The sequence below is a fragment of the Ambystoma mexicanum genome, chromosome 13 (genome assembly GCF_040938575.1).
Source record: "Ambystoma mexicanum isolate Mex_15411 chromosome 13, UKY_AmexF1_1, whole genome shotgun sequence".
Lineage (NCBI taxonomy): Eukaryota > Metazoa > Chordata > Amphibia > Caudata > Ambystomatidae > Ambystoma > Ambystoma mexicanum.
The window spans coordinates 839,526,069-839,545,283 of record NC_090938.1 but is presented as its reverse complement, the minus strand read 5'-3'; the positions used below and the strand labels follow the sequence as shown (position 1 = coordinate 839,545,283).

Below are 19,215 nucleotides of genomic sequence, written 5' to 3'. Positions count from 1 at the left end.
ACAACCATCATTTTCAATCTAGGAAAGAAGCATTACATCCTGAGCGAAGCCTGATGTCCTTACCTGCAGGTTGAGGGTTGCTTTGAGATCGTATCATCCCCATCCATTCATCAACCAAAATGGCTGCCAGCCTTCGCACCTCTAAAAGAAAGGAACCTTCAATTACACATTGGTCTTGCATACTGTAATGGCAGACACTAAATCCCATCCCAACGCCACTACTTCATTTCTTACATCATGTATTCCCACCAGGGGAGTTGCTAGGTCTGGAAAAGACCCGGGGCTAAGCTGATGTCATAACTGTTGGGACTGGGGGCTAGCTAGTCTTTTGGCTGTAGCTCCTGAGATTCTATCCGGGGCTACAACCAAAAGATCAGGGGCTATAGCCCCCTTAGCCCCCCCTAGCAACGCCCCTGATTCCCACAGCTCATTTTGATAGCCGTCCCTTAAGCTTATTAGCATTTCGCGGTTGGCCCTAGAGGGTCCATTCAATGTAGAGAGCATGTATTGAGCTTAATAAGCGCAAACCTAGCTGGGACTGTCCAGAGGGTAGCAGAGGAGACGGCTGCTGAGGTAGCAGGAGGGGCAAGGGGGAGGGTCGAGTGTAGGGTCCTCGGAGAGGCCTGCAAGAGCTTGAACTCACCTTCATCCTCACTGGACTTGCTCAACTGCTTCACAAGTTTGGCAGTGTTGTTCTGAAAAAAGAATTATATAAATAAATGCAGAATCAAGTGCGTAATCATATCCATTTGCAATAGCTTTCCCCAAAGTCGTTGCCAAAGGGTCAACGCAGGTACGAAATACAAACATTCAGTGGCAGTTTTAAGAATACAGACATCAGAGTATGCTTGAACTTACCCAAGGACAGCCCCATTTGCCAAGAGCCCAAAAGGCATATTATGGAAACAAAGCACAAGATCCTAAATGCAAGCGTAGACACATCAGAGCCATATGGCTGCCGAAGCACACCAGCAATGCAGACGCTGTGATAATACGGTAGACATCCATGCCATAGCGGAACAGGACCAAGCACTGTGCCACAACCTCGGAATGTCCATGCCCTATGAAAAAGTGTCCGCCAGTCTCAACCTTCCAAGGATCTCAGACAATGGCTAAGGCTGGGGTGCACCAACAACACACACAAGGACAAATGCAGGTAGAGTGCAGTCTCAAGACATCCCCTACTAGGTGGTATGAAAGGGGCCGGGTGACACCACCCTGAAATCAAGCGCGGCAACTTCATTTGAATTTGATCCAGAGCAGAACCATTTGTTTTTCCTTTTAATGTAAGGTGCTCCAGAAACCCAGCTGACCTGCTTGAGATGATCCACGGTGAGTGGCAGACTGTGGAGGGTGATGAGGATTTGCTGCAGCAAAGGGGAGTTGCTGGTGGACTTGGAGTAGGTTAACCAGGCGTTGAGAAGCTTGTAGCCCCCGACTTTAATGAACCTGCAAAAAAAGCAGCAGCCATGAAAATATGGTACTTCCAATAACCAGAGTTCTGCTGAGTTGCTCTCACACACAAACTTTTAAACATCCAAGAGCCTAAGGCGAGTCGTGGCTGTGCTCAAACTCTGGCAAACTAGCACCACGGCTACGCAGAGAGGTTTCTACTATAGGAGATCCCACATGCGCTCAGGTATCAAATCAAAGACTACATTGTAACAGGGAATATTCAACAAAAAATAAATAAAAAACAACAACAGGTGCTCGCTGAACAGACTACAAACAAGAAAAAGAGTTCCTCAATACTGGTGCAAAAGGCGAAGACGCTTACTTTGCAAGGATGTCGGGTGAGCGGGTCTGCTGGACGATGTTCATATAGATGCAGCGACTCACCATCTTACGGGATTCCTTCATAAGGCTGTGAAAACAGAAGAGGGCACTGAATACCTAGGAGCAGACACTGGGCCAAGTGCAGAACGTTTCCCAAATAAGGCACAAAACGACCACTCTATTAACAGCCGGGAGCAGACAGTGTGGTCTCCCCCCACCCAAGCACATACAGCCAATCCTCATCACAGACCCTCTAGCTTGGAGTGGCAGTGTTTGGCGAGAGCAGCACCGGCGGAGGACTAGGTGCAGGTCAGCCGATAACAGGGAACTCACGAAGCAACAAATCAGAATCAGACGTACTTGAAGATTTTGGTGATGCCATCCACGGCCTTGATTTCGCCATCCTTCCCAAGGAAGCAGTCTAGGGCGGTCAAAAGCTCTCGTGGATCAATCGGTCCAGAGCCCATCGTTGAATCTGCAAAAGGGGACACAAGAAATGCACACTTGGTTAGGCAACCGCTGCAGGCCACATTAAGAGAAGGCTCTCACCACACACCAGTCACTTCAGCAGAAGCCTTGTTACACTGTAGGAGGCACAAGGGAAAAGGATTTCAAATTAGTAGCATAATGTTGCAGGAGCTCTGGGGACCATGTTAATGACTAGGCATCATACAACAGGGCGGGTACCTAAGGGTGATTTGTCGCTGCCACCAATTGCCTGTGTAATTAGTAGCCTGTATCGACGCTTACGCAGAACAGTTGCACTTTCTCGATAGGGTGATCATGGTATTAAAAAGATGCGACAAAACATGAAAAGGCATGACTGTCCAGAGGGACGGGGCGTGGGGTGCACCATACAGCACACACACCAGGTGTATTCTCATACTGCTTGCTACGCAGACAAGACTTTCCTGGACAAGGTAAAGGGTACATACATGTTCCCAGGTCTACGAGTGCTCAATTGCAAGTCCCACACCATCATGCAGCCATTTTGAAACTTAGCTTTGACAAATCCATTAACCTGTGTAATGCTAACTGCTTAAGAGTGGCAGGAACTCCTGCTGGTGTAGGGCCACTTAACAGGTGGTGCTAGGACAGACTTCAATGCTCCATAATTAAGCGGTTATGCAGGAGCCATCTACCAGCATGGATTCACAAGGACTCAAATATAGGTCACCCACGTAGACAGCCACGCCCCCATCAGGCTATACAGGGCCAATACTGGGGTACTGACTGAAACAGCACAGCGGTAGATCGGCCCAGACGAGGCTTTATCTATTGCCACAAAAAAGCTGTCAAAAGGAAGCAGAAATAACAGACTATGAATCCCTATTTCACCCCAACTGTTTATTGCAAGCACACATTAAAAGCAACCTGGAGAAGGACTTTACTGGGGATGCAAACTGAGTGTGCTCTCTGGGAAGCAGCACTACCCACAAGTTATCCATTTTAGAGGAAACAAAATCCAGCTGCACGGGAACCAAGCAAGGCACCCACCCCATTTACCAATCATTGCCCTTCAGTGATTCGGTGGCAGAAGTCGGAGCACAAAGTCAGTCCAACTTGGGCTAGTGATCTGATAAATCCCAAAGAGCGGCCACAGTCAACGTCAGGAACCAAAAGTGGATGCACAGAGGGAGCCAATCCTGGCCACAATCAGGTTCATGGGCTATCCAAAGGATTAAGGGTAGCCCCGTTCTGTGGGCTGGAGGGAGCGGGAGTTACTGGCCTGCACCTGACCAGTCACTTTATAGAAGTCAACACTAGACCATAGGCAGGCAAAGCTGCGAGGAGCGCATGCACCCTTTAGCCTCTAGTACACGGCGAAGGCAGCATTACTGAGCCTAGAGCAGCATTTTGGTGGAAGGGACCTGCACGAGGTGAACAGGGTCTCCCTCATAGTCGCGCAAAGCTGCGAGGAGCGCATGCACCCATTAGCCTCTAGTACACGGTGAAGGCAGCATTACTGAGCCTAGAGCAGCATCTTGGTGGAAGGGACCCGCACGAGGTGAACAGGGTCTCCCTCATAGTTGTGCAAAGCTGCGAGGAGCGCATGCACCCATTAGCCTCTAGTACACGGCGAAGGCAGCATTACTGAGCCCAGAGCAGCATCTTGGTGGAAGGGACCTGCACAGGGGTGAACAGGGTCTCCCTCATAGTCACGCAAAGCTGTGAGGAGCGCATGCACCCATTAGCCTCTAGTATACGGTGAAGGCAGCATTACTGAGCCTAGAGCAGCATCTTGGTGGAAGGGACCTGCATGAGGTGAACAGGGGCAGCTGCAAGACTTGGCAGTGCAAATTTACTTGCTGAGATCGCAGGGCCAAATCCTTTAGTGGTCGCCAGTGCGGGGCCTTCCAACATTACTACCGTGTGTCAATTCATAGCCCTTGCAAATCCGGACCAAGAAAAATGAATACCCAGGAGGGCAAACAAGGGAGAAAAAAAAACCCAAAAGGTCTTTATTTCCATAACAGCGGAAGCTCAATCACACGAGCAAAACAAACCTGGTCAATCAAATGCGAAGGAAAAGTTCAAATATTTTCGACCAAGTAGACCCAAACCCAAAAAATGCAGAGGCCATTCCCATTTCTACTTGCCAGGTCATGTAAAACACCCCTGCGCTAGTCTCGGTGACCCTGGTGTTGCAAATCGCTCAAAGTTTTGCAGGGCAGAATAAAAGCACTTGAACTATTCCTTAAATCATTATAACATTTGCTCCACGAGCAGCCTTTATAAGTGCTGCTCAATGACAAATGCGTTCGTTTGCTTTCTTGCCTTACGATAACGAGGGGAGGAGGGATATCCAACAGCAATACACAACCAAAGAAAAAGGAGGCGCAGGCAATGTGCAGCCCAGGCCTCCACCAAGAGCACGGTCTGCAAAGCAAAAATCGAAAAAGGCGGTACCAAATGCATTGCCCATTCACCGAGCAGCAACCAGCGTCGCCGCCAGACTGACACGAAGAACAAGCCGGCCTAGGTGTTCTGGTCTACTGAGCCCCTTACTGCCTTGCCTGGCTGCGTGGGACTGGGCCAAAGCGGCTGAAAGCAAACCACTGTCAAAAAATAGTCAAGAGAAATGTGCAGGGGGCTCGTTGGGTACTTCCTCCTCATCTGGAGCAAACACGTTGATGCAAAACCATGGAAGTGGGATACCAGTGTACTGTGGATTAAGGAAATTAAAAACAAAGAGGCTTTGTTACTTATTTTTATTAACATTTAGGAATTCACATCCGGTGTAACAGATTTAAATGGTCAGTCACGCAGGTTTTCCAAAGATGAACTTCGGATGAAAACGTCCAAGGACCACATCCTGCTGAACCCAGAGGGAAACACAGAAGCCTTTCCCACACTAAGACTTGCTGCTGCAGTCTAGCTGGAAATCCTACCCCACATTACCTGCTGAACCCAGAGGAACACGCAGAAGCCTTTCCCACACTAAGACTTGCTGCTGCAGTCTAGCTGGAAATCCTACCCCACATTACCTGCTGAACCCAGAGGAACACGCAGAAGCCTTTCCCACACTAAGACTTGCTGCTGCAGTCTAGCTGGAAATCCTACACCACATCCTGCTGAACCCAGAGGGAAACACAGAAGCCTTTCCCACACTAAGACTTGCTGCTGCAGTCTAGCTGGAAATCCTACCCCACATTACCTGCTGAACCCAGAGGAACACGCAGAAGCCTTTCCCACACTAAGACTTGCTGCTGCAGTCTAGCTGGAAATCCTACACCACATCCTGCTGAACCCAGAGTAACACGCAGAAGCCTTTCCCACACTTACTGCTGCAGTCTAGCTGGAAATCCTACACCACATTACCTGCTGAACCCAGAGGAACACGCAGAAGCCTTTCCCACACTTACTGCTGCAGTCTAGCTGGAAATCCTACACCACATTACCTGCTGAACCCAGAGGAACACGCAGAAGCCTTTCCCACACTTACTGCTGCAGTCTAGCTGGAAATCCTACACCACATTACCTGCTGAACCCAGAGGAACACGCAGAAGCCTTTCCCACACTTACTGCTGCAGTCTAGCTGGAAATCCTACACCACATCCTGCTGAACCCAGAGGAACACGCAGAAGCCTTTCCCACACTAAGACTTGCTGCTGCAGTCTAGATGGAAATCCTACACCACATGACCTGCTGAACCCAGAGGAACACGCAGAAGCCTTTCCCACACTAAGACTTACTGCTGCAGTCTAGCTGGAAATCCTACCCCACATTACCTGCTGAACCCAGAGGAACACGCAGAAGCCTTTCCCACACTAAGACTTGCTGCTGCAGTCTAGCTGGAAATCCTACACATTATCTGCTGAACCCAGAGGAACACGCAGAAGCCTTTCCCACACTTACTGCTGCAGTCTAGCTGGAAATCCTACACCACATTACCTGCTGAACCCAGAGGAACACGCAGAAGCCTTTCCAACACTTACTGCTGCAGTCTAGCTGGAAATCCTACACCACATTACCTGCTGAACCCAGAGGAACACGCAGAAGCCTTTCCCACACTTACTGCTGCAGTCTAGCTGGAAATCCTACACCACATTACCTGCTGAACCCAGAGGGAAACGCAGAAGCCTTTCCCACACTAAGACTTACTGCTGCAGTCTAGCTGGAAATCCTACCCCACATTACCTGCTGAACCCAGAGGAACACGCAGAAGCCTTTCCCACACTAAGACTTGCTGCTGCAGTCTAGCTGGAAATCCTACACCGCATTACCTGCTGAACCCAGAGGAACACGCAGAAGCCTTTCCCACACTAAGACTTACTGCTGCAGTCTAGCTGGAAATCCTACACCACATTACCTGCTGAACCCAGAGGAACACGCAGAAGCCTTTCCCACACTTACTGCTGCAGTCTAGCTGGAAATCCTACACCACATTACCTGCTGAACCCAGAGGAACACGCAGAAGCCTTTCCCACACTTACTGCTGCAGTCTAGCTGGAAATCCTACCCCACATTACCTGCTGAACCCAGAGGAACACGCAGAAGCCTTTCCCACACTTACTGCTGCAGTCTAGCTGGAAATCCTACACCACATCCTGCTGAACCCAGAGGAACACGCAGAAGCCTTTCCCACACTTACTGCTGCAGTCTAGCTGGAAATCCTACCCCACATTACCTGCTGAACTCAGAGGAACACGCAGAAGCCTTTCCCACACTTACTGCTGCAGTCTAGCTGGAAATCCTACACCACATCCTGCTGAACCCAGAGGAACACGCAGAAGCCTTTCCCACACTAAGACTTGCTGCTGCAGTCTAGCTGGAAATCCTACCCCACATTACCTGCTGAACTCAGAGGAACACGCAGAAGCCTTTCCCACACTTACTGCTGCAGTCTAGCTGGAAATCCTACACCACATTACCTGCTGAAACCAGCGGGAAACACAGAAGCCTTTCCCGCATAAAGACTTGGTACATATAGTAGCTCTTCGGATTGGAGTGGGATGCAATCCCATGAGGTGCCTAGCGCATGAAGTAGGAATTTCCTTCAGAGACGAGCAGTGCATGGGACACCTTAAGAGACATACAGAACTGGCCAGAAGGCCTTCTTCCAACAGTGGTGTGCAATGGTGCAGCTTTTTATTGTACAACGAGCAGCTAAAAGAAAAGCACCTCAAGCACTGGGGAGGTCAATGAACGGTCAGTGGTTGCCAAGACATGGTGTCCAACTTTAAGACAAGGAGGGGGCACAGGAAAGGGAAGATATTCCAAGGCAGGCCTACTGGGATGGCAGCTGCACTTGTATCAAAGGTTATCGCCACCACACAACACGTTAGCCAGACAGATAAGTAACCAGGTTTACCCACTTCACTCCACACCTAACCCGAGCGGGCCATCTGCTTCCTCCCCTGCTCGGCTAGTAGATCCCTTGCTGCCAAATTTCTTGCCCTCCCCCCTCCAGCGTTCTTAGCTCCCCCATCCCTAGCGCTCCACTGCTCCCCAAAGCGAAGTCTAATAATAACACAAAGTAGGACACTGCCCACCATCAGTGGAATGGAGCCATTTTCTGACCCACAGAGGCGGAAGCACAGCAATGGAATTGTTTGCTTGCCCCATACTCCCCTTCCATGAAGGACAATGAGCAGACCCCTATTGTGGCGTAAAGCAGGCGCTACGGCCAGCTAACCATTCACAGTAGGAGGAACTACGGCAGGAAAATGGTCCAAGAGATATAAAAGTAAGGAAGTCCCCCATTTTAAATGAGATCAAGAGGTTTTTGTATAGTTCATACATTTGGTGTTTGTGCATTTCGCGCCTTTCCTGGGCCATAAATAAGGGGCTTTGTGTGCCTTCATAACTTATGAGTTGTCTTAACGCAAGCAGAACCGCCAACAGCCTCACTTGCAACACCAGTAAAAAATACATACATTATGATTGGCGTGTTGCACCCATATAGAAAGCACCTATAGAAAGCAGGTGGCCCAACAGGCCAGAACTACCAAGTCCAGAGTCAGAGATTGCGAGCTCACTGGTCACAGAGGGGGTTCTCCGGCAAGGACTCCTCAGAGTTGAGGTCATCACTGCCTGTTCTCCCCTCAGTGCTTACGCAATGGAAATCCACGAGACTGGCAACAACAGAGCGCAGACACTTCCAGGACACGAACAAGAAACTGGTCCAACTTCCTGAGTGGGGGTGCTCTGGTATTGATCACTCACAGATGGACATACAGGATGCTCCTCTCACTGCTGATGTGCACGTGCGGTCCCACATAATTAATGAGTCTCCCGACTAGATGAGGATAATACCAGATGCATGCAAAAGCGTATGCACATTTGTAGGCACTCTAGAGCAACACTGCACACCACTGGGCAGACCAAGAATGAACAGATGGCAGCAAAAAGCAAGACCACCCCACACTGCTCTAGCAAGATAACCAATCTTGACCGTTAATGGCATACCCTAGACTGGCTTTGTGCCACTGCATGAAAATCCATCCACCACAATCATCATGGGAAGGAACCAAAGCGCTCATTGGTTTTTCAAGATGGATTTGGTGATCTGTGTGGTAGCAATAAATCAAAGCCCTCAATCCATCTTCCCCAGAATTGGCCTTCTGAAGCCCCGGTTTCCCCAGAATTGGCCTTCTGAAGCCCCGGTTTCCCCAGAATTGCCCTTCTGAAGCCCAGGTTTCCCCAGAATTGCCCTTCTGAAGCCCAGGTTTCCCCAGAATTGCCCTTCTGAAGCCCAGGTTTCCCCAGAATTGGCCTTCTGAAGCCCAGGTTTCCCCAGAATTGCCCTTCTGAAGCCCAGGTTTCCCCAGAATTGGCCTGGTTTCCCCAGAATTGCCCTTCTGAAGCCCCGGTTTTCCCCAGAATTGGCCTTCTGAAGCCCAGGTTTCCCCAGAATTGCCCTTCTGAAGCCCAGGTTTCCCCAGAATTGGCCTTCTGAAGCCCAGGTTTCCCCAGAATTGGCCTGGTTTCCCCAGAATTGCCCTTCTGAAGCCCTGGTTTCCCCAGAATTGGCCTGGTTTCCCCAGAATTGCCCTTCTGAAGCCCCGGTTTTCCCCAGAATTGGCCCCTTCTGGAGGCCTGGTTTCCGTAGAGAGCCCTGGTTTCCGCAGAATTGGCCTTCTGGAGCCCTGGCTTGCCCAGAATTGGCCTTATGGAGCCCTTGTTATGTAATACAGTTTCCTTATGGGGATTTAGGACACGCAAACTCACCCATAGCACTAAGGGGCCAAACCTTGCCTGAAGATGTGCGATTTGCTGTCAATTTATTCTAGTCGCTTTGAGCACGCCTGAGCACCAACAGAGTTTGTGGTGTGGACTATACAGGCTTGTCAAATAAAGTCAAAGAAGGCTGTTGCAACATTTAAAAACTACCTCGGCTTTGCGCATAAGAGCCACACTCATATTGGACTCCGAACCAGCAGCAAAGCCATCAACCTAGCTCAGAGTAGCCTGCAACTGAATAGCCACAGAAAGAGTCATCTGCATTTGTTAAGCGTGCGCAATGTTCTACCTACAATTTCTATGCATGCCACATCTTGCATTTTTACAGCCCTGCCCCGTTAAGCGTTGTTTGATCTCCAATGACCAAGTTCCAGAAACTTGGACCCAGTGCAAGTGCAACTTGGCACAGTAATGGAACAGTATTACCACTTCTGGCACTTTTTATCCTCCATACTATATCCAGTGCCCCCCGGAAACAAAGGACGCAACTTCCTTCTAAAAAATGTTTTACAAAATAAAAAATAATAAAGCGCTTGAGTAGCATGGCATTAATGCCACGCTACTCAGCTTTTAAAACTCGCCAATCAGCACTTTAGTGAGCTAAAGAGGAGATGGGGTAACAGGCAGATACAAAACCCAGGAAACGGCTGAGGTGGCTGGAAAAGCAAAGATTGGGAAAAGGGCAAACAGAGGGGAAAGGCTCTGGCGCTACATATTGGATAGGATCAGTATTTTTTGCTGTCCCCTGATGTATCTAGATCAAGATTAGCAGAATGCTTCATTTAACTTTTTAGTAAACATCAGGGGCACCAAAGAAAATGAATAGACTACACGCAGTTACCAGAGCAAAAGGAGCCATCAAATGGACTTCTGTGCAGAGTGGTTGGGAGCCATTTTAGAAAGAATCGTTGCCACTCTAACAGATTGAGAACTGAAGAGCAACATGGTTCACCGGTGGCTCCGCCTGGTCTGAAAGGAGAAGCAGGGCCACAATGCAGCACTGCACAGTAGTCGGTGTGCTATGGTCAGCTCGTCATTTCCAAGGACAAAGCCCACCTTCATCTATTCTTGTGAATAACATTTGACAAGTGGGGGCGAGGTACATTCTAAAATGGCTACCCAAAGGAGTACACTGAAGGCTCCTTTTGGGCTGAATTCTCACCCCCCACCCCCAAATACTGATATTCTCAAAAGGTGCCACTGAGAACATTAAAACATTTTTTAAAATCCCAGTAATGGTTTGGGTATTGTATTAATAATTCAAGGTTATGAAAAATGGGACAGATGGGTTTGGGGTGGAGCCAGTTTTTTAAAATAACTTATTGTTAGAACGGGCCAAATTAATTTGCTCCATTCATGGCCCCACCAATGTTCTGGAATTCCCCAGAGCATTCAGAGCACAAAAAGCCATGGTGTTCATTCATTTGAGAAAATAACACTTCCATTTGCTGTATAGCCCAAACGAAGCAAATACAATTTAAATAGACAACTATTTCTATTTTATGGCCAAGATCAGGTCAGTTATGATATATGAAGTTGAAATATGGGGTGAAAAGATATCTGCATACATTTATTAGAAAAATGGATCCTGCAGCCCCCATCCTTACCAATTGGATATTTAAAACTGAAATGTAACATTGTTGGCTGCAAAACCGTGTTCCTGAAAGAGATTGGTGTTACAGGAAAGAACGTGTGTTAGCGCAGGATACAAGCCCACGGAACCAGAGCTGGGCGTTTTAGAAGCATTGACGTGTGTAATAAAAGCATGGATTACAAATAAACAGCTGTGAAAAAGGCACTAGGGTTACGAGAGAAAGAGCAAAATCTAGTAAACCTAGCTAGTGAGCTCAATAGTGACAACTTTTAGAACGTTTTCTAACAAGTGAGATGCCTGCGTTTCCAAGAGCTTATCCTCACAGCTTCACAATCCCAAGAGATATGGCCATTAATGTAACACCATGCCGACAATGGAAGTGTTGGTAGGTCGGACTGGCATCCCAAGGCAACACATGACGCGCTTAATAGCCAGAGGTTTTCAAGCGCGGAAGTCTGTGCGGCGAGCTGGCTAGAAACCATAACCAATATTTTAATAAGTCTGGAGAAGTTGAGCCAACAACGCCTCTGCAAATATAACAATGAGGCAAGAAGCTAGTGTATGCAAACACTGTGGTACACTTTTCTTCAAGGAAATGATTTTAACTTGATATATTACATTATAAAACTGAATGTGATGAAGCCAATTGAGGATTTGTATAAATGGTAGTGAACCAGACATCATATATACTCATTGTAATTTTATTTTAGTAATGTGATGGGTAATGTATATATGCGTAAAAGACACACTTGATAGGCGGTCATATGTATGCTTGTAATAAACATAAAATGTAAATGCAATCACAATTAACTGAAATTATTTTGCATAAGTGTTGAAATGTCAGATTAAGTGAAATATTCATGTATTCGTTCCTTCAATGGTTCCCCAGAATCCCAGAAGACACATGGGACTGAGCTGCTATTGGTTGCAAACTACGGTGCATGGAAGCCCCCAACCGAAGGGTTACGAAACCTCACAAGCCAGGGGACCTGCATTTAGACGACATGGGCCCTCGTTCTGTTGCAGTTGGAGGCGTTGCATGCTACATGCTTCCCTTTGGAGCACATCAATGGGCAGAAAGCAGAAAACCCGTTCCATCCCAATCTTGCAAAAATTCAGAGAAAGCTTGTATGCAGGGACAATCATTAAGGACTGGTGGAACGGACCAGTAATCTGGGGAATTCCGATCAGTCATGAACCCACAGAGAGGTGGCCCAACTGCCTTTATCAAGTTAATCTAGCAACACAATAAAATTAAATTACAAACGTTTGAGCTTATTTCTTGCTGGGAGTCTGCATAGAGGGTTCACAGGAAGGCATCTTTTTCAGTATGATGGCTTCCACAGAGCTGGAGCTGCAGAGTTCTGGGCTTTTGAAGACCCTCTCACTGAAGTGTCCCAACGGTCAAGTACACAGGCCGGTTTGCCTGATGGCTATGCAATGCAGACCAGAACCAATGGCAGTGGTGAGCTTGTGTATATGTATCATTATGTAAATATATGTAACTGTAACCTTTAAGAAATGCACAGAGATGCCCCTGGGCTAGGCGCTCTATACAAATAAACGTGTGTTCTAAAAGTCATCACCAGTCCAAGCAAAAGCCCCTCAAAATGTCACAACCCTTCATCGTCTCCTTTCAAAAGTTCTCTGAAAGGATCTGGATTTATAAAGAGACCATCAGCTGCATTAGAGGCCTACAAATATCACCGCTTAGATTAGTCTCTGCGTGCACTGTAGCAACACGCCAAGCGGAACCTGAAATTGGGGGTTTTCCAATGGAGTAGTCCAAGTAACCATCTATGTGACAAAGATGGCAGAGGTCAAGAAAGCACCGACTGTACTCTTGCTACTGGGTTGGACAATGCAAGTTGCCAGCGAGCACAAACACGAGACATTCAAAGCGCAATCTCTTCCAGGCAGATGGTGTCCAGGCTTTACTCAATTCTAATGCAATCGGGACCCCTCCTACATGGGGGTACATGAAGCGATGGGAGGATATCCTAAGGGAACACCGGGGAAACCTATGGAGAAATATCCCAAACGAACGAGATCAATCCGAGTTAGAGAGGCCTGGTAGAAAGTTATGAAGCAGTGGTACTACACCATGGATGACATACCGCAACTTCTCTGGGATGCTGCAGGAGGTGCGCGGGATCGGGACATTGGAAACATACATGGTGGGAGGGCCCGGAACAGGGCTCATTTTGGGCAGAGGTCATCACGTTTGATGTGGCTCCAACACCCTGCGAATGGATGTGTGGCCTTTGCCATCCAAAGCGCACTGTATGCCTTTATGATGAACACAATAGCAGCATGGCTGGTGATAGCGACACAGGTCTAGAATGGATACAGAAACGGTGGGTGGTTCTGGCAATAGAATGGGGCACCCACGGTATACAGGGAGAAGCTGGGACATACTATGTGGCACCCACACAATCTGCGTAGATGGAATAAACTCCCCCATGGTTGTGATGGGGTCGATGGACCCAGAGAAGACAATGCTGACCGGGGAATGGTGGGCAAAGGGGATGGTTATGGTTTGTATAATCATAAATGCCTAAAGAATCGGGTTAATGGCAGAAAAAAGGCATTGTGCTGCCATTTTGGCAACCGTCACTGTGCAACTGTAGGAGGTCTCACTCAAGACACAAACAGTGGCTCATAGCTTAGCCTCACTTAACCAAAAGCACAAGTCTTGACCATCCCTGGGAGACGAGCGACAGCCCCAATCAATGCTGGAGGACTTACTGCAGTGGAGGGAAAAAACTGCTTATAACTAAGTCGGTGGAAATATTTCTCCCCACCGCCCACACGCTCTTCAAATACAAGCTGTCATCTTAATCCCTTTACTAAGAGCCTGCCCCCCCCCCCCATGCCCCCACATCCTGTGGCAAACTCATTCATGTCAGGAGGACATAGGATCAGAAGAAAGAGAATTTACACGATTTACGCTCAAATGTGTCATGTTGGGGGGTTTCGAGATTAGCCTGTTGGTCCAAACAAAACAGACCGAAACTACAATCATAGCACATCGGAAACAACCTGCATATGTTGGGCAAGATTACACTTCCATACATGTGTGTAGATGGGAACACGTGGGAGACCTTCAGAAAAAGGAAGGATCCCGTGGGAATCTGCGCAGGTCAAGAAGTCGCCAAGACATTTAGCAGCATTCATAATGGAGAAGTTCCAAGAGAAGGACGGGCAAATGGCGGGAGTTCCCTCACTCACTCTGCGGATTGCAATAGCTAGCAGGATTCAGACAGACTGGCGTGTGTGCTGTAGGGTGCTCCATGGCCTTCCTCCACTGGCAGCGTGCACTAGGCCTGCTCTAGGAATCGGGGGGACAAGGGCACAAGTTTCAAGGTTTGTGCGTTGCTTTCCATTCACTCGCATTTATTAATTCTGTACCCAAGAGAAAATACCAGGGCAAGCGTGGCTGAGAACCCATCCAGCATTCACAGCCAAATCACTCGGGACCAACTAAAACGTACCAAGTAAACATTGGTTGTGCCAGTTAAAAGCGGTTCTAAAAAATATATATTCCAGTTTCACGCACTCCACCATGGAAAGGCAAGTCGGCAGGGTGGTCATGGGAACTTGGGGTCAGGTAGTGCGGGGTGCATGTACCCAGAATGATCTCTTTGCTCCGGGGTTGGGTGGGTGCAACAATGGTGCTCCATAGAGAGTACAGGTTTACAAAAGACTTGTTTTACTGTCAAATTTGAGAGCGTGGAGGTTTGGCCCCTGGGTTCAAAACCAGTTTGTCATCTAGCAAAGTCTACAGGTATTCTATAGCTGCAGCCGTTGGACCTGCAAACAATGGATGAGAATTGACCGGTTCCTGTAACCGAGTTACACTCGAAAACAGATAAGTGGGGGGTTTGCTCCCCAAGCTGCCACTCTATACAGCCAGTGAGCCGATTAAGGAGGAGGGTTCCTGTGGAGGCCAAGGCTGCAGAGCGAGGCTCAGGCCTGCAGCAAACACAGGAGCAGACGCCTCCTTTCTAAGATGAAAAGAAAATGCAGAACCCAGCTCCGAGAGAGTCCAGTTACCGGCTCCAAGAAATGTGCAAAATAATAGAGGAAACTTTATTTACAGAACACAATATACATGTGGATCCAGACAGGAAGGGTGCAGAAATGAGGCCACATGCCCCACTTTAGGAACAGAGGGTAGGACGGGCCTAGAGGTTTATTTGTGGGTGCCTTTCAGGGGAAACCTTCCAATGTGCACACAAGATTGGAGGAGGCCTGGTTTTCGACGCTGTGGGGCAGTTTGCTTGGAAATGGGCAAAGGAAAGGTTCTGTGAAAAGCTTGGAACATAGAAAGCAATCCCCGTCAGGTGTGTCCAAGTTAAAACAGTGAACTTAGAAGTGGGGATATAACTCATAACTTCACAGCGGGGAGGCAATATTGCGCTCAGTCATAGTTAGACACAGGGATTCTCCCCCCCTCCCCCTCAACAGCTCAAACCCAACGAGATCGCTTTCGGATTCCAATGTTGACACCTGGGCAAACAAGCTAGAACTAGGGATCGATTGCCCAGGATCACAGCATTTGGTTAAGTGGGGAACCCAGGCTCCCCGGTTGAGTCGTCCGCATTTGTACCTCGTGTCCTCTGTAAAGCTTGAGCTAAATTATCTATTTCTGCACAGATGTCCTTCGCAGCTAAAAATGGCTCTTAGTATCCAATAAAGCAGACTCGCAGACCGTGGAATTTCCACACTAGGCCAATTGTGTATACAATCTGAGAAAAAGCTAAAGAAGACGGCGGTGTAGGGCCAGTACCCAACAAGTCGGTCTCCCTTCCCTGGTACTGCTGTCCCTCTAGAGCAGTCAGTGGCATTTGCAAAAGGTTTCATAACATGATATCGCATTTATAACGCAAGTGTTTCAGGGTGCGATGAGGCATGGAAGGGGGAACAGAGGGAGGACAGAGACAACGATCTTACTAGGCCAGGTGACATTGAGATCGCACACGTGCAGGGGAGCCGGGATAGGCAAATGCAGAACATGGAATCAATGCAACAAAAGTGCAGCCAACAGGTGTCTAATAAGTGCAGGAAAGGGGACTGCAGGGTTACAGATAAACACCACTAGTGCAGGAGTGTGCAACTGGGGGGACAGGGACCTGGCCCGAGTTCAGAAGGTAGCCAGACAGGAGATCAGCAGGGAAGTGGATGATAGAAGGCAGAAACAAAGAGGAAAGTCTTGAGCTGTTTCCGGAACCAGAGATAGTTCTGCTCAAGCTTCAGAGAGGCTGTTCCAGAGGGAGGTGCCAGCCGAAGAAAGATCTGCCCCACCTCGTTGCTTGGAGAAGCAACTGACCCTCAATGAGCTGGAGGAGTGAAGAGCTTGAGTATGAAGATATTTACGGAGAGAGAGGTATTGCTGTCCCAGGCACCAGAAGGCCTCGTCAACAATGCAGATGGTCTTGAACTTGATCAGTGCTGCCACTGAGAGACAAGTGAGAGATTTCAGGGCTGGAGGCCAAGGACAAGTCTTGCAGTCCTGTTCTGGATGAGTTGTAGAGGACGGAGAGTAGAGGCAGGAAGATTTATAAAGAGGCTGCTGCAGTAGTCCAGTCTTGAGAGGACCAGTGCTCTGGAGACAGCGAGCTTCTGGGGGGAAGGCGAGGAAAGGACTGTGCTGCTGGTAGTTGGACTTCTTAGAGATGTGAGGCGAGAAGGAGAGTATGGAGTCGAAGATGACCCCTGAGCTTCTTACCCTCACAGGTGGGAGCAGCAAGAGGGCCCAGAGTGAGCGGCCAGAGTGACAGGAAAGGAGGGTGCTGGTGAGCCGATGAGAATATCTTACTGGCAGAGATGAAAGCTGAAAGTTGGAGCAGAGAGCAGCCCTCTTTTTACGAGATTTTCATAGATCGGACTTGGCTAGAAACATCATCAGGGGTGAACAAAGGAAAGGAAGAGAAGAGGCCACAGGAAAAAGTAGGAGGGAGAGAGTGGACAGGATGTCCTAGGTTTTTTAGATAAAATGTGAAGCCATGACTGTGCAGAGGGACTGGGAGGGGCCAGGAGATGTTGATAGCTTTCTCCTTGCAGATTTTTAAAGAGTTCGGCTGAGCTGTTAAAATACCCCGAAGCGGGCTTGGATGTGAGCTCTCTTCTTAAGTGTGGACTGAGTCAGCCCTGCCTTTGGACCAGGCGGCACGGCAGTTTGTCAGAGGGTGCACAAGATGCCTGCCATTTCCCCTCAGCCACCCTACACATACGTTTAAGGGTGACGAGGTCTGAGTCGCACCCAGAGTTGCACTTGGCTTTGGCCGTTTGATAAAATCAAAAACACAGCCTCTGAACCCGCTATGGCACGGGCTAGGGAAAAATCGAGGTCGGGCCCAGGAGAAGGCAGTCGCCTGTGGTCAAAGGCAGAGAAAAGGACATATTCTGCCCTTTAAAGTGGTAGAAAGCGTTGCATCCATGTTTTGACAGCGAAATGGGGCCATATATATAAGATTTCTTGTGGTTTTTAAAAATGATCACTTTTGTTGTGCTCAGGTACTGCACTGTTGTTGGAGTAGACTTTATTTGGGGCCTGCTTGTTTATGGTCTGCTCATTTGTCATGCACAGTAATTTGCCCTTTCCCAACATACTATATTGTAACCATATTTATATCCGGTTTCAATAAAATATTTATAAAAAAGTCGACATCGCATGACAGGCATAGTAGTCAGCAACATCTTGCCATGTCAGAGGCGTTATCAGTTGGGAGTCCCAGAGTTCTGTCCTCATTGCCCAGGGGTACCAACCAAGAGAGACACAGGTAGGCAATAGCATCACTGCCAGTCATCGCCAGGGAGGGACACAGAGAAGGGTACCAACCAGCTTCATAGGTAGACAGCCACCAATCAGAACTTTACCAGACACTGGCAGCAAAACTCACCAGTAGGGCAGGGACACAGCTGGATGTTGCGGGCTATGATCAATGCAAATAAAATAGGTTTTCAATCCACTCACATGAGACAGCCCAAGATATTTCCCAAGGACCAGAAATGATATTCGCCCAATAAAGCCATGGGTTGGTAGAGAACGGTCCACTGTGCCTGGACTACACAGCCAGGCAAATCTAAGGAGCAACCCAGGGCCAATAATTACAACCGGCTCTAAAATCAGGTTGGCCCGAAAGAGCAATCTCATGGGTAGGAACACTATTAAAGCCATTACACTCAGCGCTCCAGGAAAGATTTTGCAGCTGGGGGGACTTTACTCTCTAATGTTTAACGTTGGGAGCAAAATGATTTTTCAGGCGGTAGAAAGCAAGTGCTGATCCCAAGGGGAGTATTTAATAAGCGAGTAAATAGGTTTTAATTACATAATAAACACGTTTGCACCTAGTTATTAATGCACATGTTGGCCCCTTGGATCAGGCAGCACTACGTGCGCTAGTGAGTCACACATCTATGGCCTGTGGATGAATAACCAATGAGCCGCTTCCTATTTCTGTTGGTAGGGTTGACCATACCAAGCGGTTGCCGAAACCTAGGTATGAAGGATTTCATCAAGCCGGAGCAAAGCCATCAGAAAAAGTGAAAATTGAATTAAGCCACTGCCCAATTCCATCCATGGCAGTTGGTGCAGGGGAGGTCTATGCAGAGAACACAAATAAATATGGATGCATTAAGCAGCACAAACTAAAAATCCTAGCCACTCTTTGCCAGTGTTTATAAGGCCAAGTGTCCGTGCCCAGAAGCAGGCCACGGGAGAGAAATCCTTCAGAGCTAACCCTCCTCAATAGGCCTCGATTCTAATAAGCGTAAACCCCCTTTCCAATGGGCAAGAACCCTACTTTTTGAATGCACGGATGGCCCAGTGAGGGAAAATTGTAGTGTCTCAAGGCAACATTTTTACCGTGGTGAAGGGACACCAAGCCGTGGCAAAATACGACATGCGACACCCTTAAATGACATAAGAAGCCAGTCATGAAGCGTGGAAACGTGGCCAGACTAGGGACTTCGTGGCTGCACAGTACCCCGAGTGTGTAGGGGAAGTAGCGATGTTGCAGAGAAACTGAACACACGAACAATGAGTCTTTCTTTGGCGGTAAAGGCCCCGTCTATGCCTCAACAGAAGGGGTGCCTTCATTGGCACAGAACTAGTTAGCCAATGTACATTATTTCCCCAAAACTAGACAAAATAA

At 48.2% G+C, this 19,215-nt stretch overlaps 1 protein-coding gene across 1 annotated transcript in view; it reads right to left on the bottom strand.

Moving 5' to 3' along the window:
* PPP1R10 (protein phosphatase 1 regulatory subunit 10) overlaps positions 1-19,215 on the bottom strand; it is a 36,138-nt gene that overhangs the window by 10,868 nt on the left and 6,055 nt on the right. Inside the window, exons 3-7 of the mRNA XM_069635352.1 lie at positions 2,137-2,251; positions 1,778-1,864; positions 1,314-1,449; positions 644-695; positions 64-141 (exon numbers count right to left, since the gene is read on the bottom strand). Coding sequence (XP_069491453.1) covers positions 64-141; positions 644-695; positions 1,314-1,449; positions 1,778-1,864; positions 2,137-2,243 — 460 coding nt within the window. The 5' untranslated portion in view covers positions 2,244-2,251. The remainder of the gene's footprint in view (positions 1-63; positions 142-643; positions 696-1,313; positions 1,450-1,777; positions 1,865-2,136; positions 2,252-19,215) is intronic.